This window comes from Suillus subalutaceus, assembly GCF_016647625.1.
Source record: "Suillus subalutaceus strain FC151 chromosome Unknown DFJ58scaffold_197, whole genome shotgun sequence".
NCBI classification, from domain to species: domain Eukaryota; kingdom Fungi; phylum Basidiomycota; class Agaricomycetes; order Boletales; family Suillaceae; genus Suillus; species Suillus subalutaceus.
In genome coordinates, this window is record NW_024540446.1 from 12,135 (window position 1) to 25,362 (window position 13,228).

The 13,228-nt window shown below is 48.0% G+C and overlaps 6 protein-coding genes across 6 annotated transcripts; 3 read left to right on the top strand and 3 right to left on the bottom strand.

Annotated features, from left to right (window-relative positions):
* Positions 1 to 14: 14 nt before the first annotated feature.
* DFJ58DRAFT_172525 (uncharacterized protein) lies at positions 15 to 1,338 on the bottom strand. The gene is made up of 7 exons (XM_041379027.1): positions 1,029 to 1,338; positions 884 to 981; positions 682 to 833; positions 566 to 632; positions 498 to 513; positions 295 to 448; positions 15 to 245 (listed from the first exon to the last, which is right to left on the bottom strand). The coding sequence occupies exons 1-7, from the start codon at positions 1,194 to 1,196 to the stop codon at positions 184 to 186; spliced, it is 717 nt and encodes a 238-aa protein (XP_041236972.1). The 5' UTR covers positions 1,197 to 1,338; the 3' UTR covers positions 15 to 183.
* Positions 1,339 to 1,390: 52 nt separating this feature from the next.
* Positions 1,391 to 4,757, top strand: DFJ58DRAFT_818631 (transport protein Avl9-domain-containing protein). The gene is made up of 16 exons (XM_041391871.1): positions 1,391 to 1,954; positions 2,007 to 2,105; positions 2,159 to 2,229; positions 2,286 to 2,402; positions 2,452 to 2,493; positions 2,544 to 2,635; positions 2,696 to 2,705; positions 2,751 to 2,820; positions 2,868 to 2,937; positions 2,988 to 3,130; positions 3,180 to 3,305; positions 3,358 to 3,503; positions 3,554 to 3,587; positions 3,635 to 3,728; positions 3,780 to 3,903; positions 3,957 to 4,757. Exons 1-16 carry the CDS (start codon positions 1,424 to 1,426, stop codon positions 4,597 to 4,599), a joined length of 2,412 nt encoding a protein of 803 aa, XP_041236973.1. The 5' UTR covers positions 1,391 to 1,423; the 3' UTR covers positions 4,600 to 4,757.
* A 176-nt stretch (positions 4,758 to 4,933) lies between these two features.
* On the bottom strand, positions 4,934 to 5,842 carry DFJ58DRAFT_749813 (uncharacterized protein; the record flags this gene model as incomplete). Its single annotated transcript, XM_041387693.1, has 4 exons — positions 4,934 to 5,308; positions 5,364 to 5,574; positions 5,616 to 5,762; positions 5,817 to 5,842. 4 exons carry the CDS (start codon positions 5,840 to 5,842, stop codon positions 5,081 to 5,083), a joined length of 612 nt encoding a protein of 203 aa, XP_041236974.1. The 3' UTR covers positions 4,934 to 5,080.
* Positions 5,843 to 7,499: 1,657 nt separating this feature from the next.
* Positions 7,500 to 9,305, top strand: DFJ58DRAFT_818633 (kinase-like domain-containing protein). Its single transcript, XM_041391872.1, has 5 exons — positions 7,500 to 8,056; positions 8,108 to 8,384; positions 8,443 to 8,567; positions 8,624 to 9,025; positions 9,080 to 9,305. The coding sequence occupies exons 1-5, from the start codon at positions 7,619 to 7,621 to the stop codon at positions 9,146 to 9,148; spliced, it is 1,311 nt and encodes a 436-aa protein (XP_041236975.1). The 5' UTR covers positions 7,500 to 7,618; the 3' UTR covers positions 9,149 to 9,305.
* On the top strand, positions 9,258 to 9,847 carry DFJ58DRAFT_818635 (uncharacterized protein). Its single transcript, XM_041391873.1, has 2 exons — positions 9,258 to 9,672; positions 9,725 to 9,847. The coding sequence occupies exon 1, from the start codon at positions 9,310 to 9,312 to the stop codon at positions 9,598 to 9,600; it is 291 nt and encodes a 96-aa protein (XP_041236976.1). The 5' UTR covers positions 9,258 to 9,309; the 3' UTR covers positions 9,601 to 9,672; positions 9,725 to 9,847.
* Positions 9,848 to 10,071: 224 nt separating this feature from the next.
* Positions 10,072 to 13,000, bottom strand: DFJ58DRAFT_818638 (uncharacterized protein). The gene is made up of 10 exons (XM_041391874.1): positions 12,538 to 13,000; positions 12,405 to 12,473; positions 12,226 to 12,311; positions 12,096 to 12,175; positions 11,993 to 12,045; positions 11,797 to 11,942; positions 11,644 to 11,746; positions 11,212 to 11,593; positions 10,732 to 11,158; positions 10,072 to 10,684 (listed from the first exon to the last, which is right to left on the bottom strand). The coding sequence occupies exons 1-10, from the start codon at positions 12,625 to 12,627 to the stop codon at positions 10,546 to 10,548; spliced, it is 1,575 nt and encodes a 524-aa protein (XP_041236977.1). The 5' UTR covers positions 12,628 to 13,000; the 3' UTR covers positions 10,072 to 10,545.
* Between the last annotated feature and the right edge of the window lie 228 nt (positions 13,001 to 13,228).

A 13,228-nucleotide genomic window follows, 5' to 3' on the forward strand; every position in this document is an offset into this window, starting at 1 on the left:
TTTCGGTCTGTCAGCGATCGTCAGGGGTAGGCATGACAATAAGGATATGTACTAGCGACAGAAACTATAGACATGCGTACAATGTAAATAACAGGGTAACGTCCCATACACACGGTATATAATACAACACCAACCCCATTGTCCAAACTGACAACAATAGACAAATTGAATATAATGCGACAATTATAGTCGATTGACGGTCAAGATCGCAATGCGCCCATCTTGTGCAATGGCATGATTGATTCCTGGATGGCAAGTCAAGAACGACCACGCAGAGGAGAGGAAGCTGCTGACCTGTGTGTCCTGGTTCGAGAAGACCTCTTCGCCACTCCACATCAGCTTGCCACCACCTGCCATTCCAATGACTGACTGATGCGGCAGCTTCGACAAGTAAATCACGACCGATGTTATATCCGTCCGGAATTATCATATGGTTTTTAGTGGAATCCTGCCGGAGATGAAATATGGTTCCTAAGTTCTGCTCACGTTCCACTCACCATTTCCTTGGAGACACTAGGAATGGAGTGTCAGTCGTCGTAACTAGAAGCGAGGTGGTGGTGCTTACGCCAAAAACCACGCTCCCGTGTCGATTTCTGAGCCATTCTGCTTCCAAGCGCGGAAGTGGTTTCCTCCTGAATACCGAATCACGAAAGATTTGACGGAACGTGGAGGAAGACGAACCTGCTATACTTTCCCAGCATGTTCCCCACATAGGGAAGTAGTGTTGCCTTGCTAGAATATGCTCAGATTTCTTCTCGTCGCCGTCACCGAGGTCTGCCGTGTGGATATGACCATAATGGAGCCCTAAACACTCCTCGGAAAACCCGATGGACCTTGCAGGGCACATCAATGAGGCTCAAGCATAGAGTTGCAGGCAGCTCACTTGTAATACAGACGAAAGCCAGCATCCGTCAAAATAAAGGGATCTGACTGGTTAGATATGATAACATTTAGCGGTTCCCCGTATTTAGGTGTCGTGAACTGCAAGTAAACGTGAGGAGGATCATGCAAGTTTATGATGCACTTACGTCTAGAAACCGTCCACCATTGAGACGTGGATCGGTCCAACCAATCTCAGCTTTGGGAAGATCTAACGTAGTCCCGAAGATGGACTGTAATAAGGTATCCATGAAACGGGTGGGGAGTGCCAGCGCAGAAGTAGCCAAAACAAGAAGAATGACGCCAGACTTGATCATGATGGGACTAAAACTTCAGTGTTCAGGACAACTTGTTCAAGGACACGCTGGTTCTGGTAAAACGCAGCGTATTCGTTTCTCAGACTCGTGGACTGCCACATTGATGCGAGCCAATGCGAGCGCGCGATGACAACCGCACGTGAGTGCCATGATAGGTTTGCGCCGTGATTGGCGCTTCTGACTCGCTTACACAGCTGTCTTCACCAATCACGTCGTCAATATTCGACATGTCCAGCACTGAAAGGATTGATTTTGACGAACATGTCGCTGATGGTTCTATCGTAAATAATCACAGTGAATTCGAAGACGAAAGCGAAAACGACGATGCCGATGCCGATACTGCTTCTCAACGCTCAATTTCTCTTTCATCCCCTCCACATTCGCCAGGACACGAGCCCAATACCACTCTACGCGCTCAAGATATTTTTGATAGACGTGGATCACAGGATGACTCTCTAGAGATTGATTTCAACTCAGAAACGGACGATGTAAGCGACTCCTTCAGCGAGAGGAACGCTCGGCGTGCTAGTTCGATTACATCCCCGACTCCTTCTGCAGCTCTGTTTGACGAACCGAAATACAACACGCCACATGCTGTAACTTATCCGCCAACTCCTTCATCAGGTGCAACGGACACAGATTCATTCACTTCTGCAGCTTCTTCATATTCGAAGAAAGCACGGCCGGAGTCTATGTTGCTACAACCTCCGGAAGGCCCATTAGTCCTGGGCATTGCACTTATAGACTTCAATCATCTGGTATGATGATTGAACATGCTTGCACTACTTTGGAAGCTTATATGTAACTCAGGTTGGTCCGAAGATTGAGTTCTGCCATGGAGACATTTTCAAAGATGAAGAGATCGTCAGGATACTTCCCTTCCTAGCCCTTCCAGACGGCGCACATCTGGTGAGCACAACGAAGTGTGTGCAAAACTTGCTCTCATGAACAACCTCATGCAGTCTCTGGAAGATTATTCTTACTTTCATCTTGTTCCAAATTCTCCAATACCTACCACGATTTTTGGCATCTCGTACGAATTATTCCAAATCGTTGTATGCGTGTCGGACCCTAACTTTTGGTCTACAGATGCAATCGCCAAATACCAGCCTCGGTATTACTTGTTAAAGATGTAGATGTGACTCGGTCAATTGTTCAAAAGGCTGTCGTGGTCCTGGCATCGAAGCCAGTTTTTGGCCCCATTCGGTTGGTCTGCAACGCCGCGTGCATACCCTTTCACTATATGACTTATTAGGGATCGCTTGGGTGTCGTTACACGCGCGCTGTTCGAGCAACGGTGAGCTTGAACGTCACCTTAATGAACCAATTCTAACGTTACTTGATAAGCGACTTCTCGGATACCAGTATTCTGGTAGATTTCGGCGCGTCGCTGGAAATCTCCCTTCGCACACAGCTAACGGAAAGCGGATTATATATTGGTGTGTCAGGAGAGCTCATCGAGACGATTTGGTATATCTGATCTCCTCATATTTATGCAGGCACAAGCATGTAAGTTGCGCAGTACTGACCATCCTGAGAAGCTGACGTGGGTAGCCGAGAGTTTGTCCACACCTTCCGCCATCGCACGCTTATTCTATTGAAAGCCCTCATGTGTCAGAAAAAGGTCTGTTATAAACATCGAACACACGGTCCGTATTAAATATAGTCTAGATTATGTTCTTTGGCCACCCAGTGGAACGATTGTGTACTTACCAGTACTCGCTCATATCATTGATCCCTGGTAATGATTCATATGTCCTTTCTTTTCCTGACCCTCAAATTTGGATTCAGGCTTATTGCAAACGCTGGAGGATTCCGGATCCCCGCCTCTCGCTACACGTGCACCCACACTTTCGTGTCCACAGTCGTTACGAACTTCAGATCGTAAAAGTATGATGGCATACATGGGTCTACCGCTAGATATTTTTGGCAAGGTATGCTCTGCGTTGCACTATAGTGTACAAAGCTGACCATGCGGTCTAGGATGCGTTCTTACAACCGTACTTGCCCTTGCAACAGTTGGACCTTCTAAAGGATTCACAAGGCTGGCTATGCGGGAGTACGAACACCATCGTGACTCAACAAAAGGAGATTGAGTTGCTTATAAATGTTGGTCTTCAGATGCCATCGAAGCAACTCGAAGTTCACCTTTGGTTTATAGACGGAAACAGCCACACTAGAGTTTCGAAATCCTAGGCTGGAACGGCTAATGGGCCTCACAGCTGCCGACCGAAAATGGATGGATGAGATCGTTCGAGACGTCAATGATGCTTGGGACGATGCAGATCCAATGAAGCCTACCATGCAGTGTGTTACCTTATGCAATTGCCCGGTTCCGGTTCTGATATGTCTGACAGCTTCAAAGGCAGTGATGATTACCTGCGAGCCAAGGTTGGGCTAGCTTATGTGTCAGATGCGCTTTGACTTAAATTTTGTAGTTTGAAGAGTACGTTTCCGCTGCACTTGCATCTGTTCGATATCGAGAGTTCCTTGCAAAAGGGAAAGTGAACAATGTGATTATTACTGGAACAGGTAAGTGTCGAGCGTGTACAACAATAATCAACACTCACAACATTCGTGTAGGAGGAGATGATAACTCGATCGACGACTTTAATCCACTTTGGATCGCCGAGTTCACCAAGACGAATGCATATGATGTGTGGCAGAGGTCTACAGACCCCATGCTCTTCGACATTGTCGAGCCACGGTTAGACAACTTGTTTCAATAATTTTCTCAAACACTTAGTTTTACTCCGACAGTCACCCGTGCAACGAGAAGCCTTCTGTCGTTGGAGACATTGGAATACGGTTGTCCGAAGGACTTCAAGAACTGAAACTGGAGCAACAACTAGCTCCGACCCGAGACGCCATTTCACGCACTATCACCGCCAGCTCAACGAACTTCTTCAAAGCGGTCGAAGGCGTCCGTGGGCGGTGGCAGCAGCAGCGCACAGCCAGCTCTGTTTCGTTCAACTCCGATCTTGCGAGTAGCGTGTGTGAGACCCCAATGAAGGTCTCAAAATCAGAAGTGGGACTGTCTTCATCCCCCGCTTCTGAGGGGAGCAAGCCCACTTCTAATATCAGTAGACAGACGTCGAGAGAATCTGTATTAGGTGTGTCTACGCGGCCTGTAAGTGTCGCGCAAGCCGCGTCGGATGCGAAGGCAGCGTTGGGAAACTGGGGTGCAGGTATACAGTCTTTCTGGTCCGGTCGCGCTTCACGGTTTTCCGTGTCTCGCTCGAGTGTAACATCCACAGATTCGTTATCTAACTCGGGCACAATACAACATCCAACATCACCGATATCGCCGCGCCCGAGCGTGGGTACGGTGGAGGAAGAATCGGAACATGATTTGGATCACAAGGGATATGAGTCGCAAGAGCCAGGTGGGATTGCTCTTTGAACCGGTTTTGGACCTCGTCACGCATAGACCTATATATGTACTTCATTGCATCGCAGATACAGTTCACGCAATATTTGTAAATTGACATGAGGCAAAGACGCAATCGTGTATCACGAGCCTAACTCGATTGTGAAAATAGTAGACCTCCTGAACTCTTTCTCGACCCCACTAAGTTGGTGGAGAGGGTTTTCACAGGCAGAAACGTTGCGAATCTGCGTTCGTGGGAATTTGACGGTAAACTGTGAATACAACAATCCTAATCTCATTTATAATATTCCGGGCACATACCCACTCCTTTTCCGTTTGGGATCAGAGAGATGAAGATAATCAAGCTGCAAATATATGCCAGTTGTCTGGACAGTCTGCTATTGTCGACTACAGTCCCATTGGAGTCGGGGATTGGTGGCTCACTGCTGCTACGATGTCGATAGCGCTCTTTGCTAGTATGATATATTTTGCCAGAGCACAGGGCATCGAGACGTCAGTCGATTTGGGAGGTAGTCACTTCTGTGGTTGTAATGTGCACCGTGACATCAGTGTCTATAATAGAGCTACAGAGAGTCAGGTAAGCAGACATGATATGATCGCGTTCGCGTTCACCCACCGAGTACTGCCTGACTTTGAGATGAGCTTTCCACGATTCCTCTGCTTGTTTCGAGGCTTTATCAGTATGGGCAGCCGCAATGTCTGACAAGCCCCTGATCCGCTTCTAATCAATGTTAATTAGGATGCATGACTCACTAAACAATGAACATAATAGAAACCGACATCCTGTATGGTGTTTCGATCATCGGTGGTGGGAAAATTTTCGTGGACACTGGCTTGCATGGAAATTCGGATATCATTGTTGTGAATATCAGGTGGGTGTTGAGCAAGTATGGGCCAGCGAACATGTCTGCCAACGGCATAACTAGCCTTGCTGCCTCCTCAGATGAAAAGCATTCATCTGGGGCATCAAATATATGTAAGGCGTCTCTTGTCGAAATTTCAAGGTGTGTAGTGGTTTGATGACCAACCCCTTCGATTGATCACGGCAATATTTTCCAGGGAAGAGGAGCATCTCGTCGCTCTCGACCGCCATCACGACCTCTCCTCGAATGCGAGGGAAAGCCAGTGCCAATTGGTACGTGATGGCAGGAATAATCGCGCCAGCAGCCGTAGCACTTTGTGCATGATTCTGTGAGGAGAAAGTTGCAGCAAGCCTTTTGGCTGCTTACATCTCCTCAGCAATGGTGAACGCCATGAAAGTTTTTCCAACACCAACAAGACCGTTGAGTGAAACATTTGTCCGATCATGTTGATCGAGGACTTATATTAGGCTCTCAAGAAGCACAACACGTATGCTCTCTATGCATCGCGAGTGGGGCTGACGACACTCAGCATCAAAATGCCGCTGTAATCTACGACGTCGCATAGACTCTGCCGTGGAGTCTTTTATGAGCGATGGGCTTGAGGGTTAACTTAGTGCGAGTCAGGATTGATGTACTGTGAAGACACTTACTGAAATCTATTGTGAGGAAGTTTGACAGGGTGCCAAGCGGGACTCTATTCAGTTGATCACTGACCTCGGGCGGTGTCTTGATCAACTGCACCGCGTCACGCGTGTTGAAGAAGCGCCGGCTTGATAGAAATTGTATTTAGTCGTCTTCCGTCTCAAGTTGCCCACGCGGATGTCCACTGTATCAGCCCAAGAATATTCTTGAATGATCTTGCAGGGGATGTTATCAGAAGTGTCGGTAGGCAATAGTCTGCGTTAGTGCGACGTGTCCGTATATTAGGCGGGCAGAGTTGGAGCGACCTATTAACTCTCTTAATCAAATCTGATATCGAAGGTGTTTCATTCCAACGTATGTTAGGCACCGGTTAGGTAAAGATGAAACTACCATGCCTAAATGGAGAAGTGCTGCATATGAGCTCAGTTCAAAGTGATATTTCATGCAGCCATGGAAGGTGCATGGCCTCCGTCCTGTAGTGACTTAAGTCCGCCAAATTAGCTGTATGACCATCGATCAAACGAGGCAAGTACCTTTGATGTAAAACCTTGTGGAACGTGCACCAAAGGCGTTGGAATACATAACAACTAACCGATCCAGACAAGCCTGAGGGCCCAAGGATCGTACAGGGTTCAAACAGCGCGCAATAACGGGGTTGACGGCGGAGCCCAGAACCAGATTTGCATCATGCGTTGTCATGACTGGGCGCAAAAATGTACCTGAACAGTGAATGATGCCAGACAAAAGACTCGGACCTACTAGTAATAGACGCGTATGGTGGTATTTCATACGTTGGATATTGTGATGGGCGCTCAACAACGTTCTCACATATGCTACGCGGGAGCCAGATGTCATGGTCTCTATAAGGAATGCTCCTGTAAGCTGTGGGCACAGAAGACTTCTTATCAGCGCATGAGAAAAAGTAGGCTACATGTTTGACAAACAGTGCTTTGTATCTTGGAGACAAGCGATGACTACTAGGTGCGTCTGCCCTATCTGAAGAGAGAGCCAAGCTGGTGGCAAAAGACGCGCCACTCGTTCCATAGATCCGCTGGACCGCATGGCGTGCAGTTCCACGCTTGGTTTATATATGATAGATCCATAACAGTACACGCCGTTCAAGGAAACTCACGATAAAAAGTAAATCATGATGAAACTGGCGTGTCTGCCGCAGTCAAACTGCCAAACCGTGTGACTGCAACGGTCACTGAAAGAGCTTTTGCAAACAAGATACTGTGATAGTACTGTGATTATTGCAGCTAGAACGCGTCGAGCTCTGATAAAGCCAAGGTTTGAATGTTTTGCAATAGCGAGATACAGTGCGACAGATGCACATCAAGGCAGTCCACAGACAATTTGAATGATTGATGCAAAATGTACATGTGGCTTATGTAATCTACGTGAGCTTCTAATTCTAATATGTCGACTCGGAGTTTTGAACGTTCTGGACACTGAAGCAAAGTACTGCTTGTGCTCAGCCTTGCAAGAGTTGCGGAAGCTGGCCTTGTTGATCAAGAAGTTAATACATGGCTACACCAATCCGCAAGAAGCGCAACTTCAAGGCTTTGCAGCTCGATGTGCCCGCGAAACCAAAGGAACCAGAGCCAGTCCCCATAAGGGCTGCTCCCGCAACTACAGCGGCGAAGGGCAAGAAACGACCCCCGCCTATGACTCTCAACGCCCCCAAATTGGGAGTATCTAACGTTGTTCAGGATCCAGACGGAAATCTTGCGAATACACCAGGCGCGCCTACTTCCACTATTCCCTCAGCTTCCGCAAATACGCGGAGAAATACATACCACACTACCCTTTCCAACACGCTAGCAAACCTTGATATGAATGCCGAGATGCGTTACGATCTTCGTAATGAGGATCTGAAAGACCTTCAGGAGCTTGGCCAAGGCAACGGCGGAAGCGTCAAAAAGGTAGAACATACACCCACTAACACCATTATGGCCAAGAAGGCAAGTATTTTAATGTGTTAGATCTATGTCTTTTTTAACTGTTACTTCTAGATTGTTCTCATTGACGCGAAGCCTTCTGTGCGGAAGCAGATTCTCCGCGAACTCCACATTATGCATGATTGCCATTCGCCATACATTATCTCATTCTATGGCGCATTTCTTTCTGATCCAAATATCTGCATCTGCATGGAGTTCATGGACAAGGGTTCTCTTGATGGAATTTACAAGAAAATCGGTGCCATCGACATCGAGGTCGTCTCCAAAGTTGCGTTAGCCGTGCTCGAAGGCTTGACTTACCTATACGACGTACACCGAATAATTCATCGTGGTGAGCTTACACACGGACAGCTTTGTTTTTTTTCCGTTGAGGTTGACGTTCGCGTCAGATATCAAGCCGTCGAATATCTTGTGCAACTCACAAGGTCAAATCAAGATATGCGACTTCGGTGTTTCTGGTGAACTCATAAATTCTATCGCCGATACCTTCGTAGGAACCTCAACCTATATGAGTGTGCGTCTGTATTCCTTGCGTCTTCTTTACCAAATCTATAAGGTTATCCCAAACAGCCCGAGCGGATACAGGGCGCACAATACACCGTCAAGTCCGATGTGTGGTCTTTAGGCATTTCTCTCATAGAACTTGCCCTAGGACGGTTCCCCTTTGCCGATTCAGACCCGGATGACTCTGACCTTTCCGACTTTGAAGGTACCTTGTCGCCTGGTTCCATCGGACTTCCACCGAAGAAAGAGAAAGATAAGACGTCAAAGAAGGACAAGCGGAAGAGCAAGGGTGTCAGCCTACAGGGAGGTGGAATGATGATGAGCATATTGGAACTACTCCAGCATATCGTTAATGAGCCTGCCCCGCGACTGACCCCAGAAGGGCGTTTCCCTCAGGAAGCAGAAGACTTCGTCGACAGCTGTCTGCTCAAGGACCCTGATGCGCGAAACACGCCCAAGGATCTTTTGGTACTGCCTTCTTATTTGTTGGATCCGTCGTGTCCTTCTGACTGTGTCACCCAGAAACATTCTTGGATAGACAGTGCTAGAGCATCAAGGTTCGATCTTGAGGTTTGGGCGAACACATTTTGAGTTCGTTGTGTGGTTGCCCTTGTATATCTCATATACCCCCTTATCCGCCCTCTCACGTCATCTTAATTCATGCCTGCTGCCATTGTTCTGATTGCACATTCATCCTCGCGCGCGATCTGTATTATAGAAAATCACGGAATAATATTCCTTCAGACAACCCGATGATTGGAAGCATATTTCATCTATTTTGTGCCCAGTACGTGCTTTGTGGCAATGTTTCATCGCTCACATCTCCGGACTGCGAAGACCCCTCATCTGCGTTGTGCGATGTTTTTCCCACACTTCCCACATTTCTTCCTGTGCCAGTGACTCCGTCAGTCATAACAGCACCAATATTCCACTGTCTTGTTCCCATTTTCGGTGCACGATCGGCGAGTTTCAAAGTGCCCTGGACACTGATTGCCACATCCTGCCCAAACACCATTGCACCAGACAGTGTCACTCGTCAGTGAGGCAGGGGTGGCTCGTGTGCTTAGAGGACAGACGGCTGTTAAGGCTAGGAGACCGATTGACAAGAGATTCATCTAGGACATCGGCATCATAAGCTGGTTCTACAAATTGGTGACTAACCCTTACCGTCGAAGACCACCTATAACTGGTGTCAAGCTAAATCACGGGTCTATTGTTCGCTAGTGCCAGCGCTTAGGGTTTGCCCGTCGCATTTGATATAAGTAGCTGCTGCTTATAATAAACCTGAAACCAGCATTGCGCCAGAACCATTCATAAGAAGAATGGAAGCTCTTTTGAGAGTCCAATCATCATGCCCACTGAGACGGAGTGCTACGATTTAACACACAAAAGGTTCTAGTTTCGGGCCGATTGTAACATGCCGTCTTGAAATAACGTTTAGTGGTTCTACTGTGGAGAATGCTGTAGATGATCCGATTGGAGGCAACGTACGACATGTACTACGAGGCTCCACATGCATGCCAGACATTACGGTACACCTACTTCCTCTGCACACTTACACTGGGACAGATTCGTGAGGGGCTCCCGATCTGGATTGAACGTTGAACCCTCTTTCAAAGTTGTAGTGGCGTCCGGTGCATATAACCCTGGAAGCCGCATGCATCAACGAAGATATCCAATTGGTCGAACGTGCGATAATTCCACGATCGAAGACCGGCACAACTAGAGGCGATTACAGATTACAGCATCGCCTGAGACTCGCAGCATGCATGGTCGAAACGCAAAATACCGACGCGGCCTGAACATATCATTATCACAATCATAAAGCGGGTTATAAACAAGTCCTACGGAAGTCTCGGAATATTACAAGGCATTACTCACGCAAATAGCGCAACGCTAATAGTATCATTCAGGGCGTTATGGTTTCAAAAGATTTCTATCGTGGATGGGCATCAATACGGGTCGCAGAGGTCCGGTCGTTGTCGTCATCATACAAAAACCACTTGATCGTGTTGGTATATCGCTCGTGGCTCATACTTCAAGGGCGTATAGTCCATCCGCTCCTTGACGGATGAATGAAATTTGGGATGCTGGAAGGGAATAGCACGACCTTTGCCCAGATGGAAGCTGCCATCCATAATTAAATAAGTTCCTCGCAGCAACAAGTAGCTCACCTCCATTTCTTGTGCCATTTGCCATGCGCGTCTTGCCATGCAAATGGAAGGAGCATGATTTCAAGAAGCCACCAAGCCTTCTGGAGCTGCAGCTCGTCGAACAAAGGAGCTAGAGCATCGCAAGTTTGGGGAGTTGGGGGTGAGGGTGTAGTGGGGGGATCAGTGGGAGGGCTAGAAGGGGTGGGCAAGGGTGCTTCTGCGCAAGGCGACACAGCATCGATAGGTTGTGACTCGCCAGTCGGATCCTCAGTAGCAGGAGGCGTTTGCGGAATAGGAAAGCTTGATAATGGCATGCCGGCACGCTCAAGAGCTTCCTCATCAAAAACGATGCCACATTCAGAGAGGATGACCTGCTCGACCATCCAGCGAAGAGTGATTTGCGCCAATGAGACCTTGACAGAGTTGTCAACATTTCCGCCACCTATGTCTGTCCATGCTGTGTTCAAAGAAAGAGAATTAGCAAAACTTGTGGATGCTTACCACTATGACATCCCGAGAACCAGACTTCCATAACATCTGGTGGCGGTGTCGGCTCTATGTCAGGAATGTCAAGCACTTCCACACTTGTCTGATCCTTGACGACGGTAGTTTCCCCAGGATTCTCAGCGACAATTTGGCTCCGCTGGCGCAAGACTGTCTTGGCGAAACCACGCTTCAGCCGTTGAAACTTCGGCCTCCCCGCGAACTTCTTCGCACGTTTCACAACTTGAGGGAGCTTATTCCGCGACGAACCAATTTCATCGGAAACATTGTCTTCCAAAGCTGCAATAACTTCGGATAACTTTGACACCTTGCAATAATCCGGATCAGGTGTATCTGTCTGCGACCGATGGTAAAGATCTGGTTGGAATTTAACGCGGTGCTATTGAAGAGAGTCAGCACCAAGTTAAGTGGGTAGCGGGATTAATAGACCTCGTCGAGAGCCAAAGCGTGTCGAAATGTCTTGATCAGGGTATTAGAATCTGTGAATGGCAGGCTCCGGCTCCATAGCACCCCAGTGCTTTGTACGGTGTCCCTGAAAACTGAAAAGTTAGTTGTAGGTAGCTGGATATAGGAACAACTCGCCAGGCTCCTACGAACTCTACCTTGACGTCACGCGAAAACGTCTGCTTAAATCCTGCAGCAAGCGCATCTGCTGATACACCAGTCTGCTTATATGCATCGTAGGCAAAGCCAACTTGTTGGACGTTGGATTTCGGAAGCAGCCCAACCTGCGACGGAGTCTTATTAAGGGAAGCATCTACGATCGACGACAACTGACCTTGTGCAACATTCCCGCTAACGCACGTGCGGTATATGCTCCTCGAGAAAAGCCTGCCTCGAGTTCAGTGGAATCTGACGTACTGCCAAGGCGAACGTCTCACCGAAAAGACAAATCTTATCACCAGGCTGGTAGTTATCCATCAAGAACCCGTAACCTTCCATGACATGGGCGTCCAGGTACCTGCATATACTCAAGCAACGTCGACCTTCATTTCAGCCTACTGGACGCACCATGCAAATGCCTCATCCAAGAGCTTCGCGAGCCAAGTGAACATGGGGGAAACCACTCCAGGAGCTAAATACGTTCCAACACCAGCCTGTATAACAAGAGTGGATTTGAGTTCCCTTGCTACTGCAATGCGAACTCGCGATCGCATAGTAGAGTCGCCGGAGTCTATCCGGGCACGTACCTGGTAATAGCAGAGTTGGCTATCCGTATCTTTCTTTAACAACGAGACGAACTTGACGACATTCGTATTCTAACGGAATGATGTATTAGTCTCTGTATTCGCGATCTGTGTGTATGATTTTTCGGGGCCTCACCATCGCATCATATAACCCTGCGGTACCGTCAAAGCTTGCAACTAGGACCTTTGGCTTCCTCGATACTTCGCTTGCGTCGGCGTCTGACATGGTATCGAGCAGTCACGAACGAGAGAGTTGGAATATGCGTTATAACTTATATGGGGGACGGGGCGATGCGGTCGCTCACGATTGTAGAGATACTATGCCAAAATCTGCGTAGCCTGGGGTATTATTGGCTCGAAGGGGAACGTGAATTCTGCACTAGAATGAAACATGAGATGGCTGGATTTATGTAACCTCCGGGAGCTGGCACAGATGCACCAATCTGGTATTGTCTGACTCGGATCGGATGGTCCTAGCTGAAACGCCATCGATATCACAAGCAGGAGGCTCTGATATCATTGTTTGTGTTCCACAGCTGCCAACGTGCAAGCTCGTCCCGCGGAGATGATAGTACCTGGCGGGAGGATCGACAGTAGAGTTGATCGAACGTTGATCGACAGTCCGGCGTGGGCCGGCACAGCGTTTTGATTTCCCACTCCGCCAGGCTGAATGAGTATACAACCGCCATCGATAATCCCTTGAGTCTCATTATGATATATCTATATCAGTACTTGCTCGTTCGTACAACAGTGCAGGCGCGACTCAATCCTGCCCCGTATGACACTCCTGCTTCACAACCCGACTCACATACACAGACAAATTCAGC